This window comes from Mastigoproctus giganteus, chromosome 3, assembly GCF_048544385.1.
Source record: "Mastigoproctus giganteus isolate SK-2022 chromosome 3, ASM4854438v1, whole genome shotgun sequence".
Classification (NCBI taxonomy): domain Eukaryota; kingdom Metazoa; phylum Arthropoda; class Arachnida; order Uropygi; family Thelyphonidae; genus Mastigoproctus; species Mastigoproctus giganteus.
Genome location: NC_143577.1, coordinates 147,010,707 through 147,023,627, shown reverse-complemented (window position 1 = coordinate 147,023,627; position 12,921 = coordinate 147,010,707). Strand labels below are relative to the sequence as shown.

The 12,921-nt window shown below is 38.3% G+C and overlaps 1 protein-coding gene across 4 annotated transcripts in view; it reads right to left on the bottom strand.

Annotated features, from left to right (window-relative positions):
* The window catches only part of LOC150088314 (uncharacterized), a 112,640-nt gene that overhangs the window by 87,250 nt on the left and 12,469 nt on the right, over positions 1–12,921 (bottom strand). For all 4 annotated transcript variants that reach the window (XM_090370706.1, XM_090370707.1, XM_090370708.1 and 1 more), the window contains exons 2-3: positions 6,954–7,020; positions 190–304 (exon numbers count right to left, since the gene is read on the bottom strand). In XM_090370706.1, the coding sequence (XP_090226832.1) occupies positions 190–304; positions 6,954–7,003 (165 nt within the window). In that variant the 5' untranslated portion in view covers positions 7,004–7,020. The remainder of the gene's footprint in view (positions 1–189; positions 305–6,953; positions 7,021–12,921) is intronic.

The following is a 12,921-nucleotide window of genomic DNA, read 5'->3' as shown; positions in this document are numbered from 1 at the left end:
AGTTGCGATTGCCAAATATTCCTTAATATGAGGTATAACTGGTGCGATAATACGTAAAACAGAAATAACTTGGTGTCATAAAGAAATCAAATGATCTTAAAACGATATTACGCAAATGGAATCCAAATATTTCATTATCATAATGATTGCCTATAAAAATTAGTAAATTATTTCTTCAAATCAATTTACCCTTTTTCTTTCCTCCTCTTTCTGCCGTCTTTGGATCTCTTTGTTTTCTTGTACCTTGACCTTCTCCTCCTCCATCATCTCGCGTTCTTTCTGTCGTCGAGAAAGATCTGCGGATCTAAGAAAGAACAAAAATGAAACTTCGTAAGTACAATTAGCATATTTTGTGAGCGCACCTGGCATATAAGAAAGGTAATCCATTTCTATAGCCGTTGAGAATATCAAGTAATCATCACGATTGTTTATTTACAAATCATTTTATTAAAAGGAGGATCTAATTTCTTGATTGAAAGACATACTTGGGAAATTAGATTATAAATCAAGATTAGAATGTCGACTTACTAGTTCTGTTTATTCTTTTAGACTGAGAATTTCATAATTGTCACATAAGTTGTCAGTTTCATTCGATAGTGTATTTACTTAAAGATATACAGTGGCGGACAAAAAACTGCATTACTTGCAAATATATTTGGCGCTGTATTGGGGGGGGGGTTTGCAGAAATGTTCGAAATGCATTTGTTAGATGGGATATATATCTCTGGAATGGAAATCCATTAAAAAGACTCCGCCTGATATACCTAATTACCACAAATATCTTTCCAACGGGTAAAATGCGTAATTAATAGGACTGTAGAGTGTGTTCAGTGTCAAACGGCCCCATCTCCGCGTTGTTGTTGTTGTTTTGGTTTTTAGGAGCATTAGCAACTAAGGCCATATTACTCCGGGGATATGCGGTGGTCATGCCCTGACCTTTCCGCATCCTCCGTATTTGGTGGTGACGGGCTCGAACCCCGGTCTAATCAAGAAGCGTGTGCTACGCACTGCTGCTCCTTCCCACCTGGCTACGGAGGCGCCCCATCTCCGCGTAGTATACATTGTGTGTGTGAAACAGAACACTGTCAATGCCATAGGTTTAAAAGTGTATGGATTTCGTACATGTGTAGTGTCGTGTACCGTTGTCCTCTGGTCATTTAGCGGCTGGGCCCCTAATGGGACCCAACGTTGTCCACACTCCGCCTCGTGGAGGCAGATCAGGTACACCACTATTATAGTTATTTACTCTGGCAGGTCCTGCCACCTAATTTACTGAGATTTCAGTGGCTAGGACCTAAAAAAATTAATTAAAAATAAAATAAAAAAACCCCGTTATTAGTGGTCAGCCAAAAGGAGTACTATTTATACGAATTGATGTTATTAAGTTTTTGGGAGTAGGGCTCAAGCAATTTAGAGATGATTCGGACACTAGTAATAAGTTAGAGGGGTGGGGAGACTGAAGGCTGAGGGGGTAAAGACAGAGATAAGGAGTCGATAGAGAAGATAACCCCCAAATCAGTGGAGCAGGCCCATGCTTTACAAGAGGGAAAAGAGGGGCGGCGAGGGGAGAGGAGACCAGGAATCACCTCACCCACCTGCCTGGGGAGTGGAGGCAAAGGACCATGCAAGGGAGAGTGGCTAGGAAGGCCTAATAGCAGCATCTGAGCTGTGCTGGTGGTTGTGTCACTCCTGGGACAAACCAAGGAAGGAGTTGTATGGCACTATTCCCGCGAAGATTTACGGTTGAGGTAAAGTTCGTTGCCTGCCAAAAAAGTCTTGGGCAAACTTGGAAAAGGCGCGGTAGTGTTTCTCGTTTTCCAGAAGATGGTTTTCTTGATCCTGCGGAATGTAATGAATCTGTGTAATGAGAATGCGTCGAAGGTCTTCATAAAGCGGGCAGTGGTACATAAGTTGGTTTCAGGTTTCCTGGGATCCCTAACCACAGTTACACAGAGGGTTGTCTGTTATATATGGAAATAAGTCAGTTTTGCACGAATGGAACCGTGCCCTGTGAGAAGGAAGGTGGTTTGTAGGCCTGGGGAGAACCCATGTCGGGCATTTGGGGTAAATTGTTTGGACTTTTGGAAGAAATTTTCGGGTTATGGCCCCCTTTGTAGACTCCGTCCACCTAGTCTACCAGACGTGTTAAATGGGTATAAGTCTCTTTTCTTCTGCAGTCCCGTTGTTGAGTGGATCAGAGGTGAAGTCTAATATTGTCTGATTTTCCTTTGGAGAGTTGATAGAGTAGACCTGTGCGGACAATTTCTGGGTATAAAGGTAGTACATCTGCTAGGACTTGCAGGGCATGGGTTGAAACTGTGCGACAAGCTCTTGTTATTGTTAGGAGGATAGAGCGCTGGACGGTTTCTAGCTCTCGCCGACTGACTACAGTCTGCGTCTTTTCGAATCACACCCCGGAGGCATAAGTGATGGTAGTGATGAAAACTGCCTTATAGAAGAGCGCCAGGGTGGGCTTTTTGAGACCCCAGTCCCACCGGGTTACCATGGCCACTAGGGCAGTGTAGTTTGTGATCTTCTTACGTAGGTTGACAAAATGCGGTAGGAAAGATGGATTTTTGTCAATGATTGCTCCAAGGTATCATTTGGGCTTGCAGTTTTATCGTAGTGCCATGGATCGTTATCTGCGGCGGTCTGGTTGGTGCAAGCATGCCCCTCAGTAAGACACAGCAGGTCTTAGCAGGTGAGATGTTCAGTGGGTTATAAGTAGCCCATTCTTGTAGCACTGTCAGAGCACGATTTGCACAGGTCTCTAAGAGAGCCCTTGAGTCTGCCCCCAGCATCAAGATCAGATACGCTTGTGACTGGACTTCTCCAAGGTCGATGTTCAAGAAGTCATCCAGGACGTAGTTCCAGAGCAGAGGCCCTAGAGCGGAACCCTGCGGGCAGCCTCGGTATATATGTCTTGAAACGTGACTGTAGGGGGTCTTCACCATTATGCTTCTATCTGAAAGATAGCTACTGATGCAGTTATATAGGTTCTCTGGAATGTTGACTCGTCTGAGTCGACCCAGGACTCTCGGCCACCATAAGGCGTCGAATGCCCGGGCGAAGTCCACGGATATTGCCAAGAAGTATTTATTGGGTGGTTGTTATCGCAACCGCCGATTTCGCACTCGCGACAATCAGTTCAACAGGACAATCCGTTACGCTTGAATCCGCATCGTAAAGTACCACATTTCGTCTTGCAGAAACAGCGGATCATGTTGAGTAGATAATCTGGAGCTGGTGGCATGTCGCAGAGTATAGGGTAGTAGGAATTATTCTTTACATACCAACCCCATTCTTCTGCATTGATCCTCTCTTCTGTAGACTTCCAGAGTCTTATTTGAAAGTATGTGCGAAAGCTGTGGCAATTTGTGGACGAATCGGTACATGGCAAACGCTGTGGTATAACAAATGATGTAGCTGCAGCTACCTTTTCAACTAACATTCGATGACGCAGTGCGTTTGTGGATTCCAATGTTTTGCAGCCATACAACAGAAGCATTGCCTTTCTTCCAGCGGCTTCAATATCTGAGTGTTGGCAACAATCAGAACAAAATGTATTTGCAACTGAACGGAGTTCAGCCACCTTCATCAGTTTGGCGAATGCTGAGGTCTTCCCAATCGAAAAAATTCTGGATGTGGTATCACAGCCCGTGAAAACATACATAAACAGGAGTAACTTGCAGATGTCACTACCCAACAATGATTGAATGCTGAGAATATCATACACAGGATTGGGAGATGGTCCCCGTCTTACGTCACTGCGATAGTACAACTTGAAACCACTGTCTTTGGCATGGTACAGAAGCACTTTCATCAACCGGTGAAATACCACCACTTGAAGTGGTGAAACCCATGTTTAGTCTCTAGAGCAAAGTTTCCGGCATCCCCCCCCCCCCCCCTTACTTATCCTTCAATCCATGCACGGTACTAAGTACTATAGGTTTTGATACCTTTCGTGTTTGGGGTTTTCATAAAAAAAAAAAAAAAAATCAGCAAGTCGGTGTCTTCCCCTATAACTGTTATTTGCATTTTCTGATGATGAGACTTGCAGCACGAACGATATCTGCATTGTGCACAGTACACTCATGCTTCTTCAACATCTTACCTACAAGAGAATTCATTGCTTGATTGTTGTTTTCATTAGCCAAGAAGTGTTCCTTCCTGACTACAAACTGTATGTCCGGACTGAAGTTAACATTTCTACTTGTCTTGGTACTGCGTCCTCTGTGGGCCGTGTCCTTAATCGTAGGAGAGCCGCCGTAGACATCAAAAACAATGATAGCTTTTCCATAGGTTTTCAGAGTGAAATCGGCATAGGAGATTGCAATTTTTTCAAAAGTTTCATTGTTACGCCATGGAATACGATGTAGTAGAGATCCATCATCCATGACATACTGCTCTGTACACTGAATTTCTTCAGCTTCTTCCATGCGTAAATTGTCAGTGTATTTCAATACTGCATGAGCTAACTGAGACTTGTCGGCTTTCCTCAACATACTTCGTGATTCGAATAATGCCGGAGGGTACGCACAAAGTTCGTAATACATGACATCTTCAAGATTCGTGTCACCGCCAGTGTCATTCGCTGAAAGAGAGGTTCAGGATCTACTTGTATATCGACCGGGCTCATAACGGTTTGTTTGTTATTTGATTTTTAGAAGCATTAGCAACTAAGGCCATATTGCTCCGGGATATGCGGTGATCATTCCCTGACCTTTCCGCATCCTCCGTATTTGGTGGTGACGGGCTCGAACTCCGGTCTAATCAAGAAGTGTGTGCTACACACTGCTGCTCCTGCCCACCTGGCTACGGAGGCCCCTGCTCATAACGGCAGCAGCAGATCTATGGTTTTCACTTTTCCTGACCTTTTGGCAGAATATGTGAATACTTCTTTTCCTATCAGGTTGACGACGCTGTCCATACCTATGGAGTGCAATTCATCAACGTTAACTCCAGAATCAGCATTTACCCTGACATAATGTTGCAGAGACTTGAGTCAGAATTGAATGGGGATATGGATTCCAGTCGTTCGAGTACTTTTTTAATGTCATTACTGTCCTTCATGTGTCTGCTTTCCTTCATTTCTTTGTGCTGTTCACTACTTTCCAACAAAACTCTGGTGTATTCCTGCATTGCTAAGTTATAAGTGGAACAGAGGGGCATAGAAAACAGCTAAAGTTGCCCTCTGGATTTCTATAAATCCACTTTCTCGTGTGTCCTCCTCTGCTTTTCAGCGAAAAATATTCGCTATAGAGTCGTAAATTAGTTCTTTTTGCATTTAGGAGGAAACAGCCAGTCCACCATTTTGAAATCCATTTTTGGGACTGTTCCCGTGGTCCGAATTCGTCGGATTTTGAATATGTTATTCAGCAATGATTCCTGAGCTGGAAACTCTTTAGAACGCTTCTGAAGCAGTTTTTCCCGGGTTAGAGGGAAAATTGCTTCAGTTTGCCTGGACTAATATTAACTTGTTGTATAGGGCAATGGACGCACCTTGAGTACTGAATACAGGTCTGGAAGGATGTCGAGTTGCTGAAATGGTGCAGGGGAGAGTAACAACATTAATCAAGGACACAAAAGGATATTCTTACCAAAAAAGACTAGTTTTGTAAATCGGAGCGCCTGGAAACTAGACACGTGCGACAGTTCCTAATTGCCAGGTGTATTTAATTGAAGCGTATTAAGCTTTAAATGGATTGAGTAAATTGAATGCTAATGGCTTCATACTTTTCATTGAACAACGTGCATATGGGGATGTGCGAAAATTTTCTTTCATCGAGAGTAATTGTTTGGTGAACCGAAACTCCATCCAATGTTCTGGAGGTGGGTAGTTTTAATGAATATTAAGAAAGATTAGACAAATCACTAGAGAGGACGAACAGACGACGCTTTCCTCGTTTGGCTCTACTGATATTAACGCATTATTTCTATCACTTCTTGCAAATTGTAGTCTGCTCCTTATGCATAGTCTGTACCACAGACCCATAAAAGAAATTTAATGCAATCGAATCAGGTGACCTGCAGGAAAGGGAAATTAACCATTCCTTGGAATTAGCTTTTCATTGCGTTTTTGGTGTAATAAATCTTTTGCGTCTTTTTGTAACACATACCGTGTCGTTCAATCTTTATTGAAATAGGAACTTCTTTTCTTTTTTTTTTGCGAAGTTGCGTGAGAAGTTGGGATTAAAAAATATGTTCAACGCATGTCGATATACGAATATTCTGTTCGCTGACTTTCACCTAAATCGGCATGCGCCTCATCGGACACGAACAACGACATTCCATTATTTTTACTGTCTTCAAAGATTTTCGTCATAATTCAACAGTAGCAAAATCTGAGTTTCTAAGTCTGAAGTAGTTAGTTTATATGGAAACTTGAAAATCCTGATGCAAAATTCTCTTCAGCAGTGCGACTTAAATCTGTCTCTACTTATAATTTTCTTTTGGATTTTAATATGGCCTTGTCAGAGGGGAAACTTTGCAATAGTTTGTATGATGATGATATCTTTTAGTTCCTCTCACACGGCATCTCTTATTGAACTTTCCAACGAATTTGAAAAGTCTGTGGGGCGATTCAGACCCAAATGGAGCGCTCTAAGATCTCAATATATGTTAAGATTAAAATGCTGCTCCGTTCAATAAATGCTCTACAATAGCTCGAACAAACGTTCAAAATTAGCCAGGGGCCTCCTCCTGCTTTAAAGATGAAATTGTGACCATAACATGAAACAGTTTTATTTTAGTTTCAGCTGTACGAAATATTAAATTGCAGTCTTTTTCAGTGTTAGATATTGTAATTAAAAATTAAGTGTTTTAGACTTCGTGGTAGGCATTATAATTGCTTTTAGAGATATTTGTGCGCTAGAACTTAACTCATCGGATAATAACTGATGTTCAGGAGAAAGTAAAGCGAATTATGTAATTGGAATAACTCATATACTCACGAGAGGTTCAGCTGGTGCACAAAAACTCTGTCCCCTTTGTCCAGCACCATCGTCTCTATGCTGTCACCTGAAATATAACGAACTTCATCAGTGCGTGAGTAACACTCCAGATTTAATTCCACTTAATTCGCATTAGCTTATTTTAAATGACCTGTAATTTATTTTAAAGTAAAACGAATAGCAAATATAACAATCTGAAAGTTTATAACTTACCTGTGTCCGGATGTGTTTAATCAAACCAATTTAATACTTCTATCCAGAAATGATAGAGGGCGTGCAGTTAAGAAATTCATTACATGAACTACACCTTAAATATTAAGGTCAATTTTTGTCTCCTTCATATTAAAGTCATTCGTGTTTCTTTCGTGAAATGTTTGCATGACAAACTTTTTGCAGAGCAATATTACGTAACTAAGTATGCGTGCTTAACCTCAATTTCCATCAGAGTAGCAGTGTTTTTCGATATGGTTTAATGTACTTTAGAAGCGGATAAAGAGGATAGTTTTTTTTTCTTGTGGGCAGCTACCCAAAGATGAGGAAAGGTTTCAATAACTCTGATACTCCTTGATGTGTTGGTACTTTAATAATAAACTTACTCATTCGATTTTTCTGCTACAATACAAATAGTAGCAGCGGTTATTAAGCATATAATTTATTTATAAGAAAGAAATGATATTTTTACATTTATTGTATCTGTGAAAAACGATTTTAACAATTCATATGCAGCATACACACACTTTATACATTCAGCACACATTAATATACAAAACATAAAGTAAATAAATAAAATAGACAGTATTTCATTCACTATTTTTTTTAATTTCCACGTTAATAAATTTAAGAATTTATTAACGTGGAAATGAACTTTTTTTGAATTTACAAAAAATTAAAAGCAACGTTTAGTACCGGTGGTTCAGACTTCTACTTATTTAGTCATGCTGTCTGCGCTACAAAAAACTTCTAAGTGCTTATTTTGTTCCATTTAAAGAATATCTTAACGAAGTTTAAAATAAACCCGAGATACAAAGTACCCTCCTCTTTTACAGACCTTTTTCTTTCATGAGAGAGAAAAAATGTGTCCAATCTCATTTGCAGAAAATAAGGAACTGAAGTGTCCTCTTTCTTAATGCACGAGTCATCAGGTAAAACGTTTCCAACAGCAATAAAGTTACAGTTTAAATCATTAAGCTAACGCTTAGAACTATTGACTTCAAAAGGGTATAAAAGGTCTTAAGTCTTTGCTGCTTTGTTAAACGAATTGAAGTTGAGAATTATCAACAACAAAAGACGACCTATGGAAGCTAGGGGAGATAATGAATCTTTCTCAAGAATGCTTTTTGGGTTATGTTTTTAAATCGTAAGAAGGGAGGAAAATGTGAAATGCAAATATTATAATATTTGCGCTTATCTTTCTAGTATCCTATTTTTTACAGTCTATTTAGAAACGTAAGAATCCCCTATGCTCGGAGGAACTTGAAACTTTTTTCAGTACAGGGAAACTTAGCAAGTCTGAAGCAAAGGTTTTGGTTTTTTTAACCCTCTCAGAGAAAATAGATATTAAAAAATACCACTTACCTACACTTTAAAATGACTCCTCCTAACTCGAATTTCCAATAAGTCTTAAAATAACACTGTTAAGAATACCTGCTTTGATTTTACAATACAGTTTTTTTCTAATTTTAATAAAGAACATACTGTAAAAGTCAGAGGATTACTGCCACAAAGTTTAGGCCTATAATTTTTAAAAATTTATTGTAGAAAGCAACAACATCACTGAAATGTTTTATTTACAAAAAAACATTAAAAATATCATAGAATTATTTATATAATCTGTAATATTTAGTTAATACCTTCAGGGGGAAAAGGCTTCATTTTATTAACTTCATTAAGCAGTCCAAGATTTATTTTTCTTCGATAGAATCGAAATTAATGAGTTCGTGCAATGTTCACGTGAACATGTGATGTATTATTCAGAAATAGGTTAATGTTACGTTCTTGGAATACTGCTTTTTCCCACCAGGTCGCTATGTTACATTCGTCTCCTTAGTGATTTCGTGGCTTCTTATCAAGCCACCCGACAAAATTCATGTCCTCTTAATGTTTACTGAATACGAAATAAGCCTTCCACATATCTCTTGAGAAAATGTGGAGTAACATCTTGCTGTATCCCATAGATACGGCCCTTAGCAACATTCTAACACAAACAGTTACCCTCTAGAAACACAAACGTGCTCTGCTTTATGAACGTCATTATCACACGTAAGCCAAATGTCTGTTATCCTTTGATTTTGTCAATACACACATTCCACACGCGGAAATATGCATCGCTTCGTTTTCCCTAAAATGCATACTACGATTCTGAAAAACTACAGTTAACAGTAATATCGTATTTCTCAAGTATGACTTATTACACGCCACCAGAACGAATATACGTTTTGTGAGACAGACACTCTTCAATATATCGGTAGCAAGTTTCCAAAACATTTAAAATTGATTCTGAAAATAAGCAAACTTTTGGATTATAAAGAAGCTTTTAAAATTTTCGGGATGAACGTTTTAATCATTATCACGATTTATGCGCAAAAGTTAATTAGAATAAGTAAAGTTGATTTTAGCAGTTATTTAATAATTATAAAGTAATATACAGGAGGGTTTCTATTAAGACATTTTTAGTGTTCATTGCTGTTTGATTGAAAATGGAAGGCAAATTTTTTCCGAGTCACTTCGATGATTGCACACAGATTAAGCCTCTAAATCAGTGGTTCACAAACTGGGGGCATGCTTCCGTTAGAGAGACAGAGAGAGGGAAGGTGATGATCATGTTCTAAAGGAGTCAAAAGATATGAGACCCGTTTCAACCCACTTTTCTCAAACTATGGGCCTCCAATTCTGTTTTAAGAGGCGCGAGAAAAATACGGAAGAAGAAAAAATCAACGCCAATCCAACCATTAATGAAATCTTTACTTCCTAGACTCGCATAACTCAATGTTTTTATGATGTAAAGTTTAAAAAAGACGTTTAAATTAATCATAGACGCGATGATATATCTAATATACGTAATGCAAGCCAGTTAAGTAAGTGCGTGTAAGTTTATATAGACTTTGCTAAATGTATCGTTCCTTACCTGATTCCGCTGTTTCTGGTCTTTCTTCCATCAAGTCTCCCAAAGTATTTTACCGTCCTTAAGGTAAAAATAACCGATATGAAGTTGCAGAAGTTAGTCCATAAATATAGCACGTGACTTTTTTTTTTTTATTATTATTATTATAATTCACTTCTGACCAAGATGGCGCCTAGTAAAAGTGGCAGCAGAGATGCAATGGCAGTCTCCGATTCAGAGTTTAGCTAATCCAAGACGCATCGTTTAGCAGCCCTCGTCAAAAGCGTAAGTCTACTAAACAGCGCGCGCATAAAAATTTTTCCTTTGCAGTAATCGCCTGAGAAATTGCACCGTACAAACTTCCGGAAGAGGGCGCTTAAGTAAAAATGAATAATCTCCTAGAATTGGTTCACTGAAGCGTTTAGGGATTGTTCTTGTCCAGTAAATGTGCAACCAGCGTCTCTAATTACTGAGAAATTTTATTTTCCTTTATAAAGTTACATTTTCTGCGAAAACACTGCTTAAGATGTCAATGGAAAATTGTTTTCCATACCTACTTCGTTTGTTTTTCTTTTTATCGGGCAAATGAAATTATCCTTAGTTGAACTCTAAATGAAGGATGGAATCCCTAAGCTGACCCCGGAAGTAGACGTATAACGTCAAATATAATTCATATTAGAGCACGTGCAATGGAGACTGACGACATGCCACAGTAAAAGTAATGAACACTGCTTTTATCATCTTATGAAACCTGCTTTTATTATCTCACGAAGCCTTCAATGATGAAATAAATTTTATGACAAGATGTTTCCACATCTGATAATGTATATGAAGCGGTATTGTGATACAGATGCCTTTTATTCGTGAATAATGACTCTGACAATGCGTTATGTGTTTATGATGGAGCGAGTGAGTAAGATATTGAAACTTTTGAAATAAATTTTTTGTTTGCTACGAGAAAGTTTTAGGTTGGGAAGTTTAGCGGTGATCTTCCATACAGTAATTCTCATCTGTTCATTAATAATAAAATATTTTTCACTAAAGTTAATGGCAAACGTGTTCAGTTGAAGCCAGGGGTATCGGATAAAGGATCACACAAGGTTAAGTGTAACCAATGAAACACATAGGAATATACTTCGTTTTATACGGATTTTCTGTTAACTAGAAGAGTAATCATTGTGGTTCATAGAGCTTCGGCATCCGCTCACTTCAGAAACTACTATAATATTCACCTGAAGTTACCAATGTCGTTTGAAGGTGAATTGGTTATCCATTTAAAACTTGCAGGACCGTTATAGATAGTTTCAAAGCTATTTAGCTACTCATAAGTCAACAAGAAGAAAAACTTGCTGTCTCAAACATAATATATATTAACGCTTATTACTGAACAGCGTTTTTATATTATACATAAAGTTAATCTCTCAACTAGAAGTGTTTCTTTCACACTCCACACATTTTAGATTCAACGAATATATTCGCCGTTCTACACAGCTGCTAATTGGAGCTGCCTCTTGTCTGATGAGCAACCAACAGCTCTGAAGCTGGTCACAACAGTCTTCGAATGTTAATAAATAACGGATTCGCCTTCTTGGTGATATTATTCGCTAAAAAATTAATAACATTAGGTCGTCTCTTGGATGTATTTAGTCATTTCTATGCCAGCTTAAACCCAAGCTGGATGGACAATGGTCTATACAAACAGTAAAGACAGAAAAACATAACACAGTGTAGTTTCCCCTCCGGAAACTTTGTATAGCTGTGTTTAGAAAACCATATTTTAAAAGTGATTTCATACGAACTACACCTACCGATACTACAAAACACGAGTATATGAAACCTAACAAAGAATTATAGGTAGCATCCGGCTATTTACTTATATAATGGTTGCTGCTATTTCCAGATGAGTTCAGACTTACCGTACACTCTTTGTTTTCAATATATGAGGGTGTAGAAGCACATGCGCTTTGAGTGGATCTTAGTTCTAACCGCTTGACTGTTAAATACGGTTAATTATTGTATTCACTGTCCGAATCATTAATGTAAACTCTTCTGACCTAGTGGTAGTGTCGCAATATTAAAAAAACCATTACCCTTTTCATTTTTCTCAATATATATCAGTATTTTAATCCTTCAGATTATTAAGCTATAATATACCGCTATTATGAGGCACTAACGAATTAAGCATTAAAATCGACTCTCAACAGAACAGTATAATTAATGTCTAATGCCATCTGGTCGGAAATAATAAAATCACGATTATTTGGTATATTTAACATGATTTAATTTTAAGGCACACACCTGTCGAATAACTCAGCCCATTAAGGTACAGAAAACCCAAAAAAATAGCATGTAAGCATTTTCTGTGGCGTGCACAGAATAAAACAGTAGGTTTGTATTTAATTTGCGTACGTGTGTAAAGTACGTGACTCTCATGGAAATCAAAATAACAATAAAATTTCAACTAGTGAACCTAATGAGCTGTAGTCTACTGCTAATATTTAAATTACACAAAATCGTGATACTGATCTTAACTACTAGAAAACCATGTTTATTGCTCCTGAGCTGGGTAGGAATTTTTGTGCGTTTGAGCGGTGTTTTTAAGTACTGAATTCTGTTGGTAGTTCTTATTATACAATACAAAGTAAACATTGACTAATATAATAATTTAGTGAATTAAGGTAATATTATGTATTCGTATCAACAGATCAATATCTGTTTATACTAAAAATTCGTGGCAAAAAGAGTTACGAACGAGGCAAGGATTTGTCTCATATGCGAAGGCACAGAGAAGCAGAAGATAGTGTCGATGGAATCACTGATACTGAGACCCAAAACTATGGAATAAATAAGTTTTAGGTACTACGTTCT